This window comes from Pleurodeles waltl, chromosome 2_2 (assembly GCF_031143425.1).
Source record: "Pleurodeles waltl isolate 20211129_DDA chromosome 2_2, aPleWal1.hap1.20221129, whole genome shotgun sequence".
Taxonomy (NCBI): Eukaryota; Metazoa; Chordata; class Amphibia; order Caudata; family Salamandridae; genus Pleurodeles; species Pleurodeles waltl.
The window spans coordinates 1,176,020,238-1,176,044,393 of NC_090439.1; the positions used below are offsets into that span (position 1 = coordinate 1,176,020,238).

The 24,156-nt window shown below is 48.0% G+C and overlaps 1 protein-coding gene across 2 annotated transcripts in view; it reads right to left on the minus strand.

Moving 5' to 3' along the window:
* LOC138283046 (C-type lectin domain family 2 member L-like) overlaps nucleotides 1-24,156 on the minus strand; it is a 118,156-nt gene that overhangs the window by 26,124 nt on the left and 67,876 nt on the right. For both annotated transcript variants that reach the window (XM_069221184.1, XM_069221182.1), the window contains exon 3: nucleotides 8,865-9,055. In XM_069221184.1, the coding sequence (XP_069077285.1) occupies nucleotides 8,865-9,055 (191 nt within the window). The remainder of the gene's footprint in view (nucleotides 1-8,864; nucleotides 9,056-24,156) is intronic.

Consider the following 24,156-nt stretch of genomic DNA (forward strand, 5'->3'; position numbering starts at 1 on the left):
CAATAACCCATTTTTCAACATCCGGGGTTTAGTGGGCTTCTGCCCCCCCCCCCGGACACTTTCGTGACTCTTGGACTTGGTCCCCTTAATTTGCAGGTCCTCAGGTCCAGGAATCCGTCTTCAGTACTTTACAGTCAGTTGTGGTATTTGCAGAATCTCCTATCACGACTTTAGTGTGTTTCTGGGGAAGTAGGGTACCTTTACTCCTACTTTTCAGGGTCTTGGGGAGGGGTATCTTGGACAACCTTCGTGTTTTCTTACACTCCCAGTGACCCTCTACACACTACACTAGGCCAGGAGTCCCTAGGTGGTTCGCATTTCACTTTCTTAGTATATGGTTTGTGTTGCCCCTAGGCCTATTGCATCCTATTGTATTCTACAGTGTTTGCACTACTTTTCTAACTGTTTACTTATCTGATTTTGGTTTGTGTGTATATTTTGTGTATTTTACTTACCTCCTAAGGGAGTATATCCTCTGAGATATTTTTGGCACATTATCACTAAAATAAAGTACCTTTATTTTTAGTAACTCTGAGTATAGTGATTCTTATGATATAGTGCTATATGATATAAGTGGTATAGTAGGAGCTTTGCATGTCTCCTAGTTCAGCCTAAGCTGCTCTGCTATAGCTACCTCTATCAGCCTAAGCTGCTAGAACAGTACTAATCTACTAAAAAGGGATAACTGGACCTGGCACAAGTTGTAAGTACCATCAGGTACCCACTATAAGCCAGGCCAGCCTCCTACACCATGCAACAGAAATGTCACCGCATCGCCTACCAGATCAAGCAGCTCCTGTGACTTTGTCCTGCATGCCCAGGATTTCTTCACATCATCCCCGGGTCATCCAAATACCCCGCAACCCGAAGAGTCAGAAATCGACGCAAAGCTTTCCCTGTGTGCAAAATATTGACGCAGCGTCTGTGTGCGCCTGGAGAAACCGACGCACACCTCCCCGTTTTCCACACATCCCCTTCTCTGTGGTCCCTTGCGTAGAATTTGAACACAAACCAGGTACTTTGAACTTGCAAGAGACACTTGTTACTTTTTAAAGACTAAAGACTCTTTTTATCACTTTCTAAGTGATAATTCAATGTGTACTTATTGAATCTTGATCGTTTTGACCTGCATTTAAACAGATAAATATTCTATATTTTTCTAAACACTGCATGGTGTATTTTTGTGGTGTTATACTTTGTTATTGCATGATTTCTTGCACAAATATTTTACACATTGCCATCTAAGTTAAGCCTGAATGCTCAGTGCCAAGCTACCAGAGGGTTGGCACAGGATAATTTGGATTGTGTGTGACTTACCCTGACTAGAGAGAGGGTCCTTGCTTGGACAGGGGGGTAACCTGTGAAATCCATTCCACATTCTACATTCTAATAATAACCACAACAGAAGGCTCCCACCACTCTATGCCAACGTTGAAAGTTTCAGATTTTGACTGGCAGATTTTCTAATTTGTCAAGCACCTAGATACCTGAGAGGTGGGATAGATTTGAATGTTTAAAAACAAATGTCTTTTTGTCTTCAAAATTACATTTTTCTTGTCACAGATATCCTAACAATCCCTCAACCACAGCACTTCACAGCGCTGTTACTTACGAACACTTCTCTCGTTCATCAATTGCTTTACGAAGAGGGGAAGCATTGTGGGAAACTGTTGGCACGGCACACCAAGGCTAGAGCTGCTGCTTGTTATATTCCTAGGCTCTGTGATCCTGAGACCTTATAAGTCACTCAGGATCCTCAGGGAATATAACTTCTGAAGATATTGATACAGATGTGTCGGAGTCAGCTGCCTCCGTCCTTGAGAGGTGGTCCTCCTCTAGTTTACCAGTAGGGGAAGCGATGGAATTGGCCCGTCCTGTTTCTCTGAGGAAGGTGGCAGAGGTGATTAAAAATCTGCCCAGGAGAAGGCAGCCACGGAAGAAGGGGTACCCATCTGAGTGGTATCAGATCTTTGTAGAGCAGCTCAATGAGTTGATGGTGCAACATTTTAATCATATATTAGCAGGGGGTTGTATACCCCTCCTTCCAAAGAGGAATCTTCTGACTTTTGAACAAAGATAAGCGCCCACTAAACTTATATTAATTTCACCCCATACCAATTACAAATTCTTGGCCAAATTATTAGCAGTATTACAAGTGACACAACTCCACAAATTATCCATTAAAACGAAGATGGCTTTATGCCAGGACTACATCTTGTAGCAATACCCATTTTGTGGTTGATTACGTTACAGTTTATGGAACTCCAGCCGTTGATGCGGAATTAGCATTTGATGTGGTTCGCTGGTCTTTTTTGTTCTGGGTGCTGGAAAGGGTGGGCTTCCATGATAAGCTAATAAATGTCTAGAGGAATCTTTTTACTGGGGCAAATGTCTTAATGATAATTAATAGGAAACGTTCCAAAAGATTCCAGGTCACCAGGGGTACCAGGCAGAGATGCCTTTGTCACCCCTCGTTTGCTCGCTATATCGAGCCATTGGCAAGAGCTTTTAGATCTACGGTAGAGATGAAGGTGATCACTCCTGTCGCATCTAAATTTAAACTTTTGTGGATGATGAGGTGGTATTTTCCCCCTCCAAACCCCAATATATTGTGGCATTTTTCAAAGTTATCAATAATTTTGCTGTGGAGGGTTATAAGATTATCGACCTGAACAAGTGCAGTGAGACGGTGTGGTACATTTTTCTCTTACACACCTTCATAAATGCACTTCTAGATAAATGCTAAGTGAGAACGAAACTTCGCATCTGAAGTCTGTCGTTCAATCAAAATCGCCACAACTGAAGCTACAGACCCTTGAATGCTGCTGGGCGCCGAACCCCCACTGAAAGGAGGGGTGCCTGCATTCTGGTGACGCTAGCCTCCACTCCTGAGGTCTCCTTGAGCATTAAAAACTACACCCCTTACAGGCTGCGCCGACTGGGAAGCAGCTGGACGTTCACGTATAAAGCAGGATTCTTTGTGAGAGGAACCCGGAGGGGAAGTGGCGCTTTCTCACAGTGTCGATCGATCTCCAGGCACGAGACGACTGAGGGGCATATTTATACTCTGTTTGCGCCGAATGTGCGTCAAAATTTTTGACGCACAATCGGCGCAAACCCTGCCCCATATTTATACTTTGACGTCCGACCCCGCGGGCGTCAAAATTCCACCATGTGCGTCATTTTTTGGAAGGGGGAACCAGCCTTGCGTTAATTATATGCAAGGTAGGCGTTCCCTTCCAAAAAATGACTTTAAGGCCTGTGCCCCATATTTATACTCTGACGTCATTTTGACGCACAGGAGGGGGCAGGCCTTAAAAAATGGCGCACAGCCTGATGGGCGCCGTTTTTTAACGCCTGGGTCAGGGTAGGCGTTAAGGGACCTGTGGGCTCAGAAGGAGCCCAGAGGTGCCCTCCCATGCCCCCAGGGACACCCCCTGCCACCCTTGCCCACCCCAGGAGGACACCAAAGGATGGAGGGACCCATCCCAGGGAAGTTGAGGTAAGTTGGGGTAAGTATTTTTTTCGTTTTTTTTTTGTGGCATAGAGGGGCCTGATTTGGGCCCCCCTACATGCCACTATGCCCAATGACCATGTCCAGGGGACATAAGTCCCCTGGGCATGGCCATTGGGCAAGGGGGCATGACTCCTGTCTTTGCTAAGACAGAAGTCATGTCAATGGAGGTTGGGCGTAAAAAAAAATGGCGCAAATCCGGTTTGAGGCCTGAATTTTGCCTCAGACCTGACTTGCCCCATTTTTTGACGCACAACCCCCATTTTCCCATATGCCGGCGCAGCCTGGTGTGAGTCATTTTTTTTTACGCACACCAGTCCGCAGCGCCGGCTAACATCATTCCATAAATAAGGCGCCCGCATGGCGCGTTGGAATGGCGTTAGCCGGTGGTAAAATTTTTGACGCACAACTGCGTTGGCAGCATTTCCTACCAATGCAGATACATTTGAACGGGGTAAGCGAGCACATGCATCTGTGCTTTCTCGTGCAAGACTGTTTTAAATGGTTCTTTCGAACTTCTGTTTTTCCTCCCGTCCATCCCATGGAAAGGGTCCAGATACGGTGATTCCGTGGACCTTCTGCCACGTGCCGTGCTGCTGGCCTTAGGCTAGTAATGGTCCAGGGTATAGTGGACATATGGTGCAACGCAACAGCCTTGTGTTTCAGAGGAGAGCTTTGGCTACCAGCACTTTATTTGCAAACTGAGCACTGCTTAGGAATGCAGAAACATATCTTAAAAGTGGAAGTAGATGCACACCTCTCTCACTGCTGTACATTGTAGTTCTAAAAACATAAAGAAAATGATTTTTAGAATATTCAAATGAATTATTTCAAGACAATGTCAGGGAGTGTTAACTTGGCAAAAACAGGCACAACATGCTTTGCTGAAACTTGGCAAAGAAAGAGAACAAGCTAAAAGATTTTTTAGGTAAAATCCCACAGTATGACGTTTTACTCCATATTCCACTTAAGGCCATTACATATTTTTGGAGATTTTTGAAAACGTGATCATACTGGACCACATTTTAGGGTTGAGCGAGCAAATACTCTGGCCTGTTGTAATGTATCAGTGGGATTTTAACCACGCCCACTCTTGCTATTCATTCTTTGTTCTGCTTGTCTTAAGTGCTTCATTTTTATTGGTGCATTTTGTGAAACGTCCCTCCTGTGTGTGCTGAGTTCCCTCCCAGGTGATTTCACTAAGAGAACATTTTTGTTGGCCATCACACTACGTCATTCTTCCTCCTCTCACAGCATGTGATGGTTACTCCTGTGGTTTTGATTTGTCTTTCATCCCAGCTGCGATCCTTTGTAGACATTCACACAGGGAGCCAATACCTCTCGCGATCAAGCTCATGGCGTCTGTGGTGCTTTGAATTAACTTGCTTATGTCAACTGTTTTACGCTTCATATTCAATTTATGTGGCAAGAAAAGTCCAGATAGGAATTTACAATGCTAATTTCTCTAACTCGAGCAAATGCGAGACCCATTGCATTGCAAATGCTTGTTCCGGTGGTGTTTCCCTTCCAAACCCAGAGGTGTTTCAAGAGACACTCTCAAGACCTATCTTGTGCCTCGAGCTGGCTTCCTCCTATACCTTGCAGCCATGGTTCAGGGTAGGTGCGCTTCCCAAGGGTCCCTCAAACGTCAGTGGTTGTGGTGAGCTGCCTGGACACCACAGTGTATGGGTGAATTATGACACATGGGGTCCTGAAGGGGGTTGAAACCACCTTCCATGGACAGGACATGAGGTATGGGAAAGGACATCTTAATTTTACACACTCTAAAATAGTGCCCGTGGTTCGATTTCCTATAGGTAATAATCGAAGCGTTTCCAATCCAAGGGTGGCTCCATTGTTTCTTTTTCGGGTCAACATGACCTGGGACAGTACATAAATAAAATTAACTTGTAGAGACATGTCTGCCAAAACTGCAAGCTGTTGAGTTCTTCTCTCAACATTTGTATTTGTAAAGCAATAAATATATCACAAAGTCACTGACAGTGCAAGCAAAAAGCAAGCAATTGTGTTTATTTGTGGGTGGGGTGGGGACAGCGTTGCTGAAGGGATGTTTATTTATTCCACAAACCTGCTTAAAACCCTGACTAGAAACACCAAATTGTTCACAGAAGAGTGTGTTACCCAAATTCCGGTAGTGGGAGAGAATGGGTGAGCAATGTGTGAGTAGGTAGGTGTAGGAGGCTGGCCTGGCTTATAGTGGGTACTTTGTGGTACTTACACCTTGTGTCAGGTCCAGTTATCCCTTATTAGCAGAATAGAGGTGTTTCTAGCAGCTTAGGCTGATAGAGGTAGCTATAGCAGAGCAGCTTATTCTGAACTAGGAGACATGCAAAGCTCCTACTATACCACTTACATCATATAGCACAATATCATAAGAAAACACAATACTCAGAATTACCAAAAATAAAGGTATTTTATTTTAGTGACAATATGCCAAAAGTATCTCAGAGGATACCCTCACTTAGGAGGTACGTAATATACACAAATTACATGTACACAAACCCAAAACAGGTAAGTAACATTAAGAAAAGTAGTGCAAACAATGTAGAATCACAATAGGATGCAATAGGTAGAAATTGGCCTAGGGGCAACACAAACCATATACTCCAAAAAAAGAATGCGAATCACGAATGGACCCCAGGCCTATGGTAGGTTGTAGAGGGTCGCTGGGACTGTAAGAAAACAGTAAGGGTATCCAAAATACCCCACCCCAAGACCCTGAAAAGTAGGAGTAAAGTTACCCTTCTACCCCAGAAAGACAGCATAGTCGAGATAGGGGATTCTGCAGGAACCACAAACGCCAGCAAAACACTGAAGACGGATTCCTGGACCTGAGGACCTGAAAAGGAAGGGAACCAAGTCCAAGAGTCACGCAAGTGTCCAGGGGGGTAAGGAGCCCACTAAACCCTGGATGAAGGTGCAAAAGGGCTGCCCCTGGGTGGAAGAAGCCAAAGATTCTGCAACAACAAAAGGAGCCAGGAGCTTCCCCTTTGGTGAGAAGATGACCCACGGCGTGCTGAAGGTTGCAGAAGTATTTCCACGCAGAAATACTGCATACAAGCCTTGCTAGCTGCAAGAGTTGCAGTTGAGGATTGCGGGTGCTGCTGGGGCCCAGGAAAGACCAGGATGTCGCCATTTGGAGGAGGAGACAGAGTGGGCACTCAGCAACTCAGAGAGCCCCCGCAGAAGCAGGCAGCTCCCGCAGAAGTACCAGAGCAGGCACTTAGAAGATCTGAGGACAGCGGTCAACTCAGAGTCACAAAGGAGGGTCCCCAGACGTCGGAGTCCAACTCAGCGAGTTGGGCAACGCAGGACGGAGTGCTGGGGACCCAGGCTATGCTGTGCACAAAGGAATCCTTGGAAAAGTGCACAGGAGCCGGAGCAGCTGCAGATCACGAAGTACACAGGATTACTGTCTGGCGTGGGGAGGCAAGGACTTACCTCCACCAAATTTGGACAGAAAGGCCACTGGACTGTGGGAGACACTTGGACCCAGCTCCTGTGTTCCAGTGACCACACTTGTCAGGATGAGAGGGGACCCAGAGGACCGGTGATGCAGACGTTTGGTGCCTGCGTTAGCAGAGGGAAGATTCCGTCGACCCACGGGAGATTTCTTCTTCGCTTCCAGTGCAGGGTGAAGGCAGACAGCCCTCAGAGCATGCACCACCAGGAAACAGTCGAGAAAGCTGGCAGGATGAGGTGCTACAAGGTAGCTGGTAGTCGTCTTACTACTTTGTTGCAGTTTTGCAGGCGTCTTGGAGCAGTCAGCGGTCGATCCTTGGCAGAAGTCGAAGAGGGAAGTGCAGAGGAACTCTGGTGAGCTCTTGCATTCGTTATCTAAGGAATAGCCCAGGGGAGGGACCCTAAATAGCCAAAAAAGGAGGTTTGGCTACTAAGAAAGGAGGCTTGGCTACTGAAAGAGGTAAGCACCTATCAGGAGGGGTCTCTGACGTCACCTGCTGGCACTGGCCACATAGAGCTGTCATTGTGCCTCAACACCTGTGAATCCAAGATGGCAGGGGTCTGCGACACAATGGAGGAGCTCTGGGCACCTCCCCTGGGAGGTGCAGGTCAGGGGAGAGGTCCATCCCCTTTTCTTTGTCGAGTTTCGTGCCAGAGCAGGGCTGGGGGATCCCTGAACTGGTGTAGACTGGCTTATGCAGAGATGGGCACCATCTGTGCCCATCAAAGCATTTCCAGAGGCTGGGGGAGGCTACTCCTCCCCAGCCCTCACACCTATTTCCAAAGGGAGAGGGTGTAACACCCTCTCTCAGAGGAAATCCTTTGTTCTGCCTTCCTGGGACTTGGCTGCCCAGGCTCCAGGGGGGCAGAATCCTGTCTGAGGAGTTGGCAGCAGCAGCAGCTGCAGTGGAGACCCCGGAAAGGTAGTTTGGCAGTACCCGGGTTCTGTGCTAGAGACCCGGGGATGCATGGAATTGTCCCCCCAATACCAGAATGGTATTGCAGTGACAATTCCATGATCCTAGACATGTTACAGGGCCATGTTCGGAGTTGCCATTTTAACGCTACATATAGGTAGCGACCTATATGTAGTGCACGCGTGTAATGGTATCCCTGCACTCACAAAGTCTGGGGAACTTGCCCTGAGCAATGTGGTGGCACCTTGGCTAGTGCCAAGGTGCCCACACACTAAGTAACTTGGCACCCAACCTTCACTAAGTGAGGGTTAGACATATAGGTGACTTATAAGTTACTTAAGTGCAGTGTAAAATGGCTGTGAAATAACATGGGCGTTATTTCACTGAGGCTGCAGTGGCAGTCCTGTGTAAGAATTGTGTGAGCTCCCTATGGGTGGCAAAAGAAATGCTGCAGCCCATAGGGATCTCCTGGAACCCCAATACCCTGGGTAGCAAGGTACCATATACTAGGGAATTATAAGGGTGTTCCAGTGTGCCAATCAGAATTGGTAAAATTAGTCACTAGCCTGCAGTGACAATTTTAAAAGTAGAGAGAGCATAAACACTGAGGTTCTGGTTAGCAGAGCCTCCGTGATACAGTTAGGCACCACTTTGGGAACATATATAGGCCACAAACTTATGAGCACTGGGGTCCTGGCTAGTAGGATCCCAGTGACACATATCAAACATACTGACAACATAGGGTTTTCTCTATGAGCACTGGGCCCTGGCTAGCAGGATCCCAGTGAGACAGTAAAAACACCCTGACGTACTCACAAACAGGCCACAAGAGGGGGTAACAAGGCTAGAAAGAGGCTACCTTCCTACAGTAGGTCAACAGATTGTTACTGCCTAGGGGGCCAAAAATCCTACACAGCTTTGAATGAAAGGTAAGTGTTTCATGTCCTTACCAGGTCCTCCTGGGTGTCAAAGAGAGCGAGGGACCCATTGTGTGAAGAGCAGAACCTCTGGCTCTCGTCCCAGTCCCCTTCCTTTCGATACATCACTGAGAAGTAATAACATTTGTTTCTACTGTAGAGCCAGTCCATGGGGCAGGACTCTATGCGAGAAGGCCCTGGGGTGTCCCGTGATAAACAGTGTCCTAAAAGCAGAAAGTGTGATATAATCAGCAGCAGTAAGACACAAACCCATGAAACAAAAGTGATGGCCAAGTAGTTGCAGTGCAAATCAATACGTGCAGTGTGCAAGCAAACCACAACACGCAGCACTTGTTTGTAGTGCACAGCTTTTACATGAAATCATTTGTATGAACAGATAAATATGTACCAGTCATTCACTGCAGTGACGTCAGAGTCCTGCGAAGCCCTACAGCGCCCACTCTCCCTGCCTCCTCCTGCCTCCCAGGACTGGAGACAGCAGATGATGGAGGAATCGCAGACGGTAATCCACCACCTGCCATGGGCTGACACTTACCAGAGGGAACTGTGAATGGTCAGTCTATCCCCACAGTCCCTGCCTCCTGCATCCTAGGGGTCTCCACAAAAAAGAGGAAAGCCATGAATTGACCCAGGGGAAGCAGAGAACTCCTGGATCAAGAAATGACACATATGATCTCTGCTATGATCCTAAGGTTCTGCGGTGACAGAGCTGATGCCAAGAACTGTCCGCAGCATGTTTGGTGATGGACAGGGAATGAACATAGGATGGTGGGATACTAGATATTTTTAAATACGTGAGAATTGTAGGGGAAGTGAATAGTCTAGAGACACCTGAGGGGAGAGATCATCTGATTTCCAGGAGAGGACTGGGTAAGGGTGTGAGAATTCCTGCTGAAATAGGTGAGAAAGGAAGGACATTTGGGACATTAGGGACTGCTCAGGAGCTTCCTTTTTTACTTACTGTTGCTTGTAAGATCCTCTCCCTAATACAGATTGTACCTGTGCACGTGCAGCGCTGCTTTAAACTTAAATCGGCAGGTCCTCGTTTGCATTGTGCGCCTCTGCTGCGTTATAGACACCGGTGCACAGGCAAAGAGGCCATTGGAAGGGACACTGACTGTTACAGGGAGTCTGTGCATACCCCAGGACCCACAGACATCCATCTACAGGGGGATGAAGTCACTTATTGCACCGCCTTGCAGGGGATCCATGCCCCCCTTCAAATGCAAGCCAGTTGCTACCTGCAGGGAGAAAGGATGTCCGGGGCTTGAGACAGCCATTCTGTTTCATATTTCTTTATTAAAGAGCAGTAACCATGACAGCTGGCATGGTATTCACATTACAGAGGAAAATAAGAAGCCTTCTCCAACAGCACAGTACATTACAGCCATAATAGTGGTAGGCGCCAGGAACCCAGATATGTGATAACACTCCGTATGCTATATCACTAAGCGATTTACGTATAGCATCATGTGTCAGCGATTCTGGTTCTTACGTGTTACCGGCCATGAAAGAAAAATTTTACTCTGCAGGTGTATCATTACCGGCCTCACTCTGCAGTGAGGGTACAACGCTAAATGCCAGGCCTTTTATCTATGGCAGTCGCCAAGGTACTATTCTGCCTCTCCATGTGGAGGGAGCAGAAAGGGAAGATCCATGAACGCTGCGGGTGCGTGAGGAGCGTATCGTCGATGTCATGAATGGCTGGGATGGCTAAAGCTGCCTCCTGCTGGCGCAGATGGGCTGCCAACAATCGTCCTGCCTTTTCACCCTGCTCATAATGTCTGCCTTTCATCCTTTGTAGTGCATATTCTGCCTGGGAGGTACAAAAGGCATTAAGTCCCATTTTCACCTTTTTGATGAGAGTGCGTGGTTGGGGTGGGGTTTGTTGTGTATTTGTGAGTATGCGTTACTATCATACCCTCTAGTTCCTGCCTACAGGAATATCTCTGGGCATTAGCAAGGGCAGCATCTCTCATAAGTTGTCCTCTGATCATTGCTTTCGCCACAGCCCATAAAACCTGAGGGGAGGAGACCGAGCCTATGTTGTCAGTTAGATAGGTAGAAATGTGGGCACGGAGTTGGTTCTTGCCCTGTGGTGTATGATTTCGTGATACATTCAGGCACCATGGTTATGGCCTGGAGAAGCCAGACCTAATTCCAGTGCTATGAGCACAGGGGCATGGTCTGATAGAGCTGCCTCCAGAATCCGGGAGTCCCGAACCATGGGAATCAATTTATGGGAGGTTATGAAATAGTGCAGCCGAGACTGCGTTCCATGGACTGGTGAAATAAAGGTGGATTAGGGGTCAAGTGGATGAGAAAGGTGCCAGTGGTCCACCAGCCCATGGCCTGCCATTACATTCCTCCATAGGGCTCTGTCTGCATTGTTACCAATATATAATCTGCTCGTTTGGTCTAGATTCACGTCTCAAGCAAAGTTCCAATCCCCACCCAGAAGGTAGTGAGAGGCCCCAATCTCAGTCAGGAGACAATTGTTATGTAAAAATAATGAGTGCTTAGAACCGGTGGGGGCGTAAACGGATCCTATGCAAAGCGTGTGATCCCCAAGCCTGAGTTTGTTGAGGCTGTATCTACCCTCAAGATCGGTCCATGATTTAAGCACCTTGAATTGCAAAGAGCGAAGAAAGAGGATCGCCACCCCACATCTGCACGCTGAACAGGAGCCTCCCAAAGTGGACTGCTGCCATATAGTATGCGGCCCACCCAGTCCTGATGCAGTTTTTCAGATTCTGAGGAGGGCAAGTGTGTTTCCTGCAATAGGGCAACAACTGCATGTTTGGATTGCAAGAATGATAGGGCTTTCTTCCTTTTGATATAGTGTGTAAGGCCATGAACGTTCCATGATACTATGAATAGTGGGAGGGCAGTTCCCATATCCGGAACTGTCACACTGCCTTACAGGGATAGAACTGGCACTTTCAGATGTATGAGGTGGGATGGATCAATTCGGGCTATCTATGTGAAGGTGGTGTGCAATGTTGGGAGAGCGGGAAGGGGGGGTGTAGGAGTTAGGGCCAGGAGAGGGGGCCCACGGTTGTGCACAGAGAGAGTAGGACCTAACAGTGGAGAATGATAAGGGAGGAGGGGGAAAGAGGAGAGAGGAAGGGAAGAGGCACCAAAACAAAAATAAGAGAGAATAAGAGAAGAGAGAGACGGACACAGCTCAAGAGGGATGAAGAGAGGACAGTCCAGACCTGTGTCCGGATTAAAGGTATAACATACGTGAGCCTAACTTCTGTAAACCGTGGGTCTAACCCTATTAAATCCGTGGCTGGGCATGCTCGAGGGATGAGAGGGCAAACAGCCAGCGGGGAGAAAAATAGAGCAGAGAAATCCCAGAGTGGGGAGATGGAGGGATACTGGGGAGGATCCTAACTCACGCCCGGACGTACCATCAGGACTCAGTATTAAGAACATAGGAAATCTCTCATCTGGGCATTATTGAAAAGAAAGGGATCTCTAGGTGTGCTCAAAGTAGCAGATGCATATTTGGAAGCCCACTAAAATTGTAGATGGTAATCGGAGAGGGGGGAGTAACGGGATATAGAGGTGGATAACCAGGTACATATGGGGGAAGAGATAGAGAGAGAGCGCTCAGGGTGTCAGCTGATAATGACTATGGGAGGCATGGCCCAACCAAGGCGAGCTGTGTGAGGGGCACTTCTTCATGTTGTTCCAACCCGGTCGATTCTCTGCTTTGGTTTTCACGTGCAATTGTGCTTTGGTTATTGGTGGCCTGCAATTTACTGCTGATATGTGTTGTTCCCTCCACCCTAGCAAAGAAGAATAGGTCCTCGATCACTGAGATGTTTAACATGGTTATGGGGCGGAACCGTACTACGATATTGATATTGATTAGCGGGGGCGCAACATAGTGGAGGATGGGAGGATGGACCCATTATGATTGCTAAGTGTTGGATCCTAGAACTGGAGGAATGGGGTCATGGGGGGGGGGACGTCTCCAGTCTAGTAGGTGTTTTGCTTAGAACAACAATAACAACAGCAGCAATGGAAATAAAAGTAACAATGACATGGCATTCTATGGTAATAGCAGAGACAAACATGCGTGGGTACCTATTGCTCTGCCAATGAACAGTTTGGGTATCCAGTGGGGGCACTAGAAATACCCACTGGCAGCCCCCATAAGAGGACAGATATGCTGTCAGTCAGATGGGGGAAAAGGTTTCAGAGGGGACCGGGACTTGTCTCTGTCCCTGAGCAGCCCCTGGGTGATGTCCGCCACTGCCTGAAGGGCCACATCCCTCATGTGTTGAGATCTTGGTGGTCAGTCCAGGAATCTGCCTCTTTTATGCATCCTAGGATGTATGCGGAAGTCACTAGGGTCAGACTCTATGTGTAGGGGAGAGTAACATGGCAAGAAGTGGTTTGTGGAAGAGGCCACAGGCTCCTGATCCATAGGTTGGGCAGAAAAGCCATCCAGAGAAGAGCAAAAGTCTATAGAATCCAAGACGTCTCTAGATTTACCATCCATCGTAATCCACAGTCTCGCCAGCTCAAATAGTCCAAATGTAATATTCATATGGTGCAGTTGGGGTCTATGTGCTAGGAACGCCTTTCTTTTTTCATCCGTCTCTCGGGAGAAGTATGCAGCAATACGGATCTCCTGACCATCATGTCCGTATGGGCCATGGGTCCTCGCAGACATCAACAGTTGGCAAACCTTTTCATGATGTAGAAAGCATGCTATTATGGGACGGGGTCTCTCCGCAGTATTGTTGCGTAAGGGACCAATCCTATGGGTTTGTTGAAACTCCAGAGTGGGAGAAAAAGTGAGGCCTGTGAGGTCGGGAATGAAGTTGCAGAGGAAGGCCCTCATGTCTGCCCCCTCTGTCTTTTCTCATAGACCAAAGATGCGGACATTGTCTCTACAGCTGCGATCCTCCAAGACAGTGAGTTAATTGCCGAGGAATTGTAGTTCTGGTTCGTGATCCGGGAGGTCCGTCCTCTTATTTTCAACATTCTGTAGATGATTATATCAGTCCGTGACCTTATCCTGGAAGCCAGCAATGTCTGCTCGGATTGATTTGGAGTCAGCTGAGAGGTCCATGACTTTAGTGTCCATCGCCTCCAGGCAGCGGACTGTGGAGATTTCCTGTAGAATGCACTTCATGGCCGTGTCTGTGCGGGGGTTTCCTGGGGTTTCTGTGGAACTGAGGTCTGTGGTGGGGGCGGAGGAAGACACTGGCCGTGGCTGTGAGACGGCTTCTGAGAGAAGCAGTTGACACGTAGATTTGTCTGCCCATTTGCCCGTTAAGTTGCCGGGGGGCGTTTCCTTGGGAATGCGCAGGTAATGAAATCCACTGCAGTCGGTGGAGCTCAGAATCCAATGGCCAATGTCTCAGGGGCAGCAGTTCCAATATCAGGCAAGTCCAGGCACTGGTCTGCCGCTGCTGCCGTGCCCTGCTGTGCCACCTTGTTGGCGCATCCCGCTACTTACTGGCTGGATGAGGTGTCCCACCGGGAACGACACAGGGCCAGCAATATTTCATTCTGGGGTTTGTGTTGTCCTGAGAAGGGCGATCTTCTCAACAGGCTCTCAGGTCAGTCATGAGGATGTTACACTTGCCCCTGACAGACTCAGGACCGTATTATTCAGACTCCATGTGCTCGTCCTGATGAACCCTGGCCTCCCTCGGTTCACAGTGGTGGAAGTGAGAAAACAGAGATAAGGCTCAGGGGGATCCCTGCTAGCCTTAGGCGCAGTAACCTCTGGTGGAGGCAGAGGGCGCTACCTGGCTTGGAAGATCTGCAATGCTCCGAAGGCGCTGAGGGTGTTGCCCATGCTGGCATGCCTGGCAGAGGTGGGCGGGAGGGGCCAGGTTTGTGGCCTCATCTCACAAGGCAACTCGCGGGCCCTGCCAATAACCCAGGGCCCTGAGAGTACAACAGATGTACCTCTGTCCCCTGCGCCGTGATTCTAGTAATGTGTGCCGCCAAATGGGCCTCAAATGACGGGCGTAGGTTTGTCTCTGACCGAGGGCAGTGCCAGGATCTAGTCCTAACAGGAAATTGGAACTGACTGAGCCCACGTCTGCACTCTGTTGCCGGCCGCTCTCCCCCTCTGTCAATATACTTGAAAGAGTATACAGAAGTTGTCATAGCTAGGTGAGGAAATCTTTAAGTTAAAAAAACAGGAAGAATGAATCTGAATGTATTTAGTGATCCTTTTAATATTCCCAATAAGGGGGGCAACAATTAAAACTGTTAATAGGGTATGGACTGTACTGGAAATGTATATTTTCAATTTTCACCAGTATGGACTGAATTTTTTTCTTTGTGATATGTATTTATTATTTGGGCAATATAGGTGTTGAACTTTGTTATGTATCGCTTAAATTGGATTGTAGTTTTTTCACTTGTTTATTTAGTTTCCAATGGATAGTGTACGACTCAGATTTAATGTAACTTCAAGTCGCATAAGAATTCCTTCTGCTTATAAAAGCTTTCTTGTGTAATTTTTGTTATCATTACATCCCTGATGAAGGACTAGGCTTTGTGAAATGTGTCAGCTAGCATTATTTCTGTTTTATGGTTCTGGTGACTCAGAGTTTAAGTCTCTGCTACTGGTTATTTTCCCGTTTGAATTGTACCTAATGAGGAACCAGGTGCGGGTGTTTCTATATGTTGATGGAATAATTCTGATGCAATATTTATTTATATTTGATGTTTGTGTATTGGATTAGGCTATGAATGAATGTTGCTCTAATTAAACTGAATGTCCTATGGTCTGATGAAAACATGATGACAGTAGTATGTTATCCATACTATTATGAATGTGAATAATACATCTGGGATTTGGTACTCAAAGAACCTGCTTTTGAAGAATTGTTTTGGGGTGCCTCTTCTATTATGAAATCACATGCTACTATTGATCGAAAGTGCTTGCGACATAATCTCAGCCCTCCTGATATAAATCCTGGAAGATTCAATGGTTCTAAGATTGACCTAGAAGGTTTTCTCGAAACTATGATTGAGTTAAAAGACAGGGCTGTGTATGGGAAAGTGTATATGTCAATAAAAGGACCTGACATTCTTGGTTGGCATTACCAAGGGTGTTTGGGTATCATTCTGAAACCATGATGTTCATGACAAGTTTTGTGGTTGGAGGGTGTTCAGAATGTTAAATTTGAGAAAAGCTGTCTAATTTATTAGGCTCCTTTTCTGAAGTTTTCCAAGAGGAGTTAGGAGAGTAAAAAGTTTGATCATGTCATCATAGTAAAAGATGGATGTGAACCAGTTAAACTCAAACTGAGATCTGTTCCTTTGAAGATGCAGGGTGAATTGTCAGGACTTTTGCAGAAGTTATGCAAGGAGGGTGTAATAGAGCCAATTGAATCCTCTTTGTGGCTTTTGCCTATGGTAGTGGTGCGGAAAAAGAATAAAGAATTGAGAAAGTGTGTTGATTCATACAATCTCAATAAAGCTATTTGGGTGGATGGGCGTACTTTGCCCAAAATCAATGACATGGTTACCAATTTGGGTGAAGCAAAAGGTTTTAAAAAGCTGGATTTGCGCTCTGCTTATCACTCGCAGAACACTCTCGCCACTTGACTGCTTTCTTTACCTCGGAAGGTGTATTTCAATTTTGCAGAATGCCATTTGGTGTTGCTTCAGCTGCAGCAGTTTTTCAGTGATTGATGGGGACATTTTTAAATGGGATACGTGGGGTGTTATAATTTCAAGATGATATTTTCATTTATGGGAAGAATGACCAAGTGTGTTTGAAGAGATAAAGTGAAGGTCTGAATCATTTAAAAGTTAAAAGCATTAGACCCAGGAAGGATAAGTGCGTTTTTGGAGTCAATGCTGTTGAGTCTTTTGGTCATGTGATTCGTGGGGAAAGGGATCAAACCCGGATCCGGTCTTTTAAAAGCAATTGAGAAGGTGACATTTCCAACTGATCATGATCGATTCATGGGAATGTGCGAATTTAGCTCTAGGTTTAATGAGAATTTTGCAACTGTTGCTGAGCCCACGTACAGGTTATATAAAAAATATCCACTTTGTGTGGAACAAGAAGCAGCAACTTGCCTTGGCTTTCATCAAACTTATTTTGCTGCATGCCCCATTTTTGAGCTTCTACGTTCCTGGGAAATAATACTCTTTGTCACTGTTGATGCCAGTAATGTGGGGTTGTTGACTGTTCTGTCACTGGGTAGAGACAGCATGCCCACACCATTGCATTTGCATCTAGCACACTGAAACCCCATGAAGATCAGTATTCTGTATTTGAAAAAGAAATGCTTGCCTGTATATGGACTGCTGAAAGGTTTAGACCATATGTTTGGGGAACAGAATTCCCTCTGCAGGTGTACCATACGCCTTTAGTGCCAATTCTCAACAGTAGCAATGTTAGTTCACCAAAGGTTACTGCAAGATTGATGCAGTTAAGTTAGAAACATCTGGAACATAATTTTCAAGTAGAAAAGTTACCTGGAGGTAGGAACAAGAAAGTAGACAGTTTTTCTCTCTTTCCTAGTAATGAATAGTATTTGATGACTTAGATGATGAATGTCTTTTTGCGAGTGTGTCCTAGTTGTAAAATAGGCACGTAAGTGAGTATAAGTTGAAATGAGTTGTTCAAAGATTGTGACGTTACCAAGGTCCAGTAGGTTTTGAAAAGTTGGCCATGCGAGAATTTGTTGCCCATTCACTTTCAAACTTACAGGAAAGTTTAGAGTAAGCTTTCTTTGGAAAAGGGTTTGTTTTTTTGGGTTACGTCCAGAGCACACATGAGCATTCCAAAATTCTTATTGTTTGTGGTATGTGAAGTTCTGGAATAGTCAGGTACAGGAGAACAGTTGGAAAGACAATGTTTGGGTCGGATGTTGTTTACTGACTCTGCCATTGCCCCGTTGTTATTTTGAAAAAAACTTCTCACCTGATGACTCCAGTTGCCAGCATTTTTATTCTTTGCTGTAAATTACCACACAAACTGTCCAGCCAGACATTTTGCTGTTCATAGGTCTTTTCTAGTAGAATAGTTTGTGGAGTTTCATTGGAACTCACATCTGCATATAGCACAGTAACATAAATACATATTTCGTTCATCAATAGTACAGGGTGTGAGGAGGGCTGCGGCCGGATAAGGTAAGACATATAACTTGTGATAGACGAATACTTGCAAATTGTCTAGAATGGCCCAGTGGGTGAGAAACAATGGGTTGGGATGATACCCAGAACAACTGCCAGTGGTTCAGACTGAGGAACACTCTGTAGTGACCCTGCCCCTCACGGCAAAAGCCTATCCTGAAATACAAGGCGAGGTCCCCTTCAGAGGGACACAAGCAACCCAGACTGGTTACAGCCTTGTTGGGGCTGGTTGGTAAGGTACAGCTTACATCCTGTGGCACAGAGAGCAAGGGAGCCATGTCCGGACATTTTCTCTTACCCTTTTAGTTTGTCATATCAAACACACAAAAGGTGATGGGAGGATCGATTGAAAATAGTCCAATCCACTGGCAATCACTCCGAGAAGCATTCCAACTCTTCATTTTTCATCAAACACTTATGATGTAAGATTGTTAGTGATTGATAGAAGACGGGTTTTGTCTAGAGTGGCACAATGGGTGAAAAATGAATTGTTGGCATGCCCCCAAGACGGTGCGCATAAAGTCGTCCCCTCAATGTCTGAGAATCTACATACACACCTTCAGCACAATGAGTCATGGGAGCCCTCTGGTCCTGCAATCCAAGTATCCACTGCAGACTCTTCTCAATGCTTCCTGCACTCTAAGGTTACACATTCTTTAGGTGTCTTCATGCATACTCTTGCGTGGCAGAGAGCTGGCAATTTGGGCACAGGTGCTTGTCACACAAGCTGCACCCGTGGGGATCAGAAAAGAACCTTAGCACATTCAATAAAGAGTCCAACTGCCAGGACCCTTTTTGAGATAATGGCCCTCATTACATTGGCGGTAAATCGCGCTTACCGCCGTGCAGAAGACCGCCAACACACCACCGCGGCCGCGGAATACCACCACAGCTATTACGACCCACAGGCTGGAATCCGCCAAAATCTAGACACCCACACAAGTCCACCACACCAAAGGTCAGTGATAAATTGGTGATAGCAAAACCTCCAGCGTCACGGCAACAGGAATACGCCCACACTATCACGACCCACGAATCCACGCGGCGGTCTTTCAACCGCGGTTTTCCATTGTCGGTACACACCGCCGCGCTCAAAATACACACACATTTACAAAACACAACCACATTGGACAATTCCAAATACACACACCAGATACACATACACACACCACTCCTATACACCCAATACAATATAAAACACACACCCACATCACCCACAAACCCCTATGACTAAAATTGAGAACGAAGCACAGAGAGAGACACCACCATCAACAAACTAGCATCCACAGGCACACAACACCATCACTAACACAACATCCACGCACTTCACACAACACAAACAAACACATCCCCTCACACATCACAACACACACCACTTCACACATCACCCACACCACAGCATGGCACCCCAAAGACACCCAAGGTTCTCGGAGGAAGAGCTCAGGGTCATGATGGAGGAAATTGTCCGGGTAGAGCCACAGTTGTTTGGATCACAGGTGCAGCACACCTCATTAGCAAGGAAGATGGAGCTATGGCACAGAATCGTGGACAGGGTCGACGCAGTGGGACAGCATCCAAGCACACAGGATGACATCAGGAAGAGGTGGAACGACCTATGTGGGGAGGTACGTTCCGTGGTCTCAAGACACCAGATTGCAGTTCGGAGGACTGGCGGCGGACCTTCACCTCCTCCCCCACATCTAACAACATGGGAGGAGCAGGTCTTGGCTATACTGCATCCGGAGGGCCTCGCAGGAGTAGCAGGAGGAATGGACTCTGGTAAGGCAACTATTAACTATTACATCCCCCACCCTACATGCATGCTAGTAGATACCCCACCCTCACAACTCCAACACCTCACATACGACACCCATCCCAACACCAAGCCCTGCATGCAACACCAAAGCATGTCCACTACAGATACCCACACAGATCCTCAAACCAAATATCACACAAGCTCCTAGACAAGAATGTAAGCACTGGGGTACATGGTCACCCACCCATTGCACATGATGGCACACACAGATGCAATAATCATGCCTTTACACCCCTGCAGGACCCCTACCCAACGTCACCGGACAGGAGGTTCCAGACATGTCCACCCCCCCCCCAGAAGAGCCCCACAGTGATGACAGCAGCTCTGTCCAACTGGATCTAGATGACCAGCCCGGCCCATCTGGACCCTCGGGACAGTTGGTTCCCCACACACTGGCACATGCCACCACAGAGCCTCCCCCCTCAGGAAACACCAGCACAGCACCCACCTAGCAGGCCCATACCTCTGTCCCCAGGACACGCCAAGCAGCTGTATGTCCACCACTACAGGGAACGCAGGCAAACCCACCACACCAAGAAAATCAGGGACCTGGGGGCAGTGGCAGTGGGCGCACGGTTCAGGGGAAAGAGGAACAGGAAAACAGGGGAACTGGGAGGACTGCTGTGCGACAGGGGGAGGACAGGCCCATGGAACCCACTCTCCATGAGGCCCTCTCCAACATCATGGGAGCGTACCATCATTCCCAGGAGACAATGGCAACGGTACTGGCCAAGTTTCAGGAGACCCAGTGGCTGCAGGAGAAACAGTATTTGGGGATCAGGGAGGACTTGAAGTCTATCCACACCACCATGGTCACCATTGTAGGGGTGCTGAAGGACCTTGTGAACACCAGGAGGGACACTGTGGCACAACAAGGGGCCCCTGACATTAGCCTCGATGATGAACAGCCCACCACCTCCGCCGGTGCTAGTGGACAGGAGGCACCGCCACAGGGCCACAACACCAGCACTCCACCCCCTGCAGATAGAGAAACAGCCCGCAAACGGTCCCTGAGATCCAGGACAAAGACAGAGAACAATGCCAAGACCCCCGCCAAGAAATGAGACCACCCTGAATGTCATCCTTCTGTCCCATTTCATCACCCTGTCCATTCATCAGCTGCCCTAGCTCCACTTCCTATGCCCCTTTGGACAATGCACCTGTGGAACAAATAACTGGACTTTGCCATGGACATTCCTCCACCATCACCCCTGACCATTTTGCAACCCCCTCCACTATTTTCCACTTAAATAAACACCCTTGAATCACAAAATAAATCTGGAGTCAGTCAGTGCTTTCACAAATGTGTATTTGCTATAACTAAGGAAAATAGCAATGTCCATTGTATTGTCAACATACCTATGTCACACAGCTCTAGTCCATGAGGTAATGTAGCAGAGGTCACACAGTGGGACCCACATCTGTGAAATGGAAAGGCAAAGTGACAGGTCAGGGTCCATACACTGGGTGAAAGTGACAGACATATGATAGGTCTGACAATTGCATGAGATGTAGGAGACAGTGATGTCTTCTTACCTGTGTCTCACTGGAAGTATTGCAGGATAACGTTGTTTCTGTTGTCGATATCCTCTTCTTCTGCCTCCTCTTCTTCATTGTCCACAGGCTCCACAGCTGCCACAAGACCTCCAGCTGGATCATCCTCCTGCAGAAAAGGCACCTGTCGTCGCAAAGCCAGGTTGTGCAGCATACAGCAGGCCACGATGATCTGGCACACCTTCTTTGGTGAGTAGTAGAGAGAACCACCTGTCATATGGAGACACCGGAACCTGGCCTTCAGGAGGCCGAAGGTCCTTCCAATCACTCTCCTAGTTCACCCATGTGCCTCATAGTAGTGGTCCTCTGCCCTTGTCCTGGGATTGCTCACTGGGGTCAGTAGCCATGACTGGTTGTGGTAACCAGAGTTACCTGCAACTGTTAGACACACACTAACCTTTAGGGACAACCACAGACCCAGACAATCATTCACACGGTATAGGGTCCTTGTCCTCACCTATTAGCCACACACAATGCCTCTGGAGTTGCCCCATCACATAAGGGATGCTGCTATTCCTCAAAATGTAAGCATCATGCACTGAGCCAGGAAACTTGGCATTCACATTGGAGATGTACCCGTCAGCCAAACACACCATCTGCACATTCATTGAATGGTAGCTCTTCCTATGATGTTGGGGATATGTCCCAGGGCATAGAAGTCACCTTTCACTGTGGGCAAATCCTCCACCTAAGGGAAAACAATGTAGTTGCGCATGTGTTTCAGGAGGGCAGACAACACTCTGGACAACACGTTTGAGAACATAGGCTGGGACATCCCTCATGCAATGGCAACTGTTGTTTGAAAAGACACACTTGCCAGGAAATGGAGTACTGACAGGACCTGCACTAGAGGGGGGATTCCTGTGGGATGGCGGATAGCTTAAATCAGGTCTGGATCCAACTGGGCACACAGTTCCTGGATTGAGGCACGATCAAGTCTCTAGGTGACTATTACATGTCTCTCTTCCATTGTCGACAGGTCCACCAGCAGTCTGTATACCGGAGGATGCTGCCATCTCCGCACCTGCCCCAGCGGACGTGCCCTGTGGACGAGAACAGTGAGCACAGAGTCAGCCAACACTGAGGTATTAAAAGTAAGATTTTATAGGCCTAGATAGGTGTGACACATTTAAAATTAATGCCATGTGGCCATCTGAAATGGCGGCTGCCTGACCTGTAATATGGGACAAGGGAATATGAGATAACTGCGCTGGCGTTGTGCACCGTCGCGGCGCAATCCTACATTGGTTAACATTGTGCCCTATGGGTCCCAGGAGCCAATGACGATGTACGCCAGCGGTGACGGTACGCACCGCCGTGGATGTGACCGTCATTTTCTCTCTGTTCTCTCACTCGATACCTGACCTTCAACAGAAGAGGACCTACACTGCAAGTGCTGCTGTGACCTCAGTCTGGAAGCGACGATGGCTAGTGTGTCTGGGGAAAGGGCCTCTGCCTTCACTTCAGAGGAGTTGGAGAAGGTAGTGGATGGGGTCCTCCCCCAGTACACGCTACTCTACGGTCCTCCAGACAAACAGGTGAGTATGCTGTGAGCATGCTGTATGGGCAATGCCTGTTTGGAGTGGTGTGGATGGAAGATACGGGGGGGTACTGAGGCCTGCATGAGCGGGCGGTGAGTGTATGTGCGTCAGGGTAAGGGTGGGAACGTGGGCCTATGACTGTGACGGTCCGGACGTTAAAGATCATCCTTTTCCCCTGTACTATTACTCTAGGTCAGTGCCCACCAGAAGAAGGATGTTTGGCGTGCCATCACCAAGGACGTCCGGACCCTGGGGGTCCACCACAGACGGAGCACCCACTGCCAGAAAAGATGGGAGGACATTCGCCCCTGGAGCAAGAAGATGGCGGAGGTCCAGCTGGGGATGGCCTACCCAACGTGGGAGGGGTGCCCTTCTTACCATACCCCCCTGATGTTCCGGATCCTGGTGGTGGCGTATCCAGTGTTGGATGGGCACTTGAGGGCATCACAGCAGTCACAAGGGTGTGAGTACAGTCACATCCATCTGACTCTGCGCGCATTACAAGGTGTCTGGGTGGGGGAGGTGGGCTGTGGGTTACCCTAGGCCAGGGCGAGCTTTGTAGGCAAGGACCCTTTGTCAGGCAGGCGATGTGACACCCCAACCCCACCAGTGGTAAGAGCCATCTACACCTAGTCAGGCTCCTGTGACTTCCATGTGTGCAGCAATCGGGCATAGGCCTTGTACCCCATGTCCCTGTCATTAGTTAGGGAACTCTAAGAGCATGGCGTAGTGCAGAGGGCTCCTGTGTCTGTAGTGTCCGCCCACTGTAGCGGTATTGCATGCACTGAACATGTCTTTCTTCTTTCTCACCCCCCCCCCCTTTTGTGGTCTCCCTGTTCTTGTGTGCATTAGCATCATCAGACGGAGGAGCAGTGCCACCGGAGCAGGAGGGAGCTGCATCCCACATGGCCCTGGAGGGCGAGACAACGGAGTCTGAAGTCACCAGTGAGACGGAGGGCGAGGGGAGCTCCACAGCGGTGAAAGAAGCAGAGACCAGATGCACGATACCTCCTCTGATGGGAGCTCCCTAGAGGTGGTGGGCCCCTCTGTGCCTCCCGCGTCTACAGGTACAGCTGCCACCCCCCTACCAGCACCGCCCTCCTAGCAGCCTCTCAGCGTGTGTCCCGTGGCCGCTCACCCAGGAGGGTGGGCATCTCCTTTGCCTCAGGCACCTCAGGCCCTGCCCCAGTCAGCCCTGCTGCCCTCAGTGAGGAGGCTATTGACCTCCTGAGATCCCTCACTGTTGGGCAGTCTA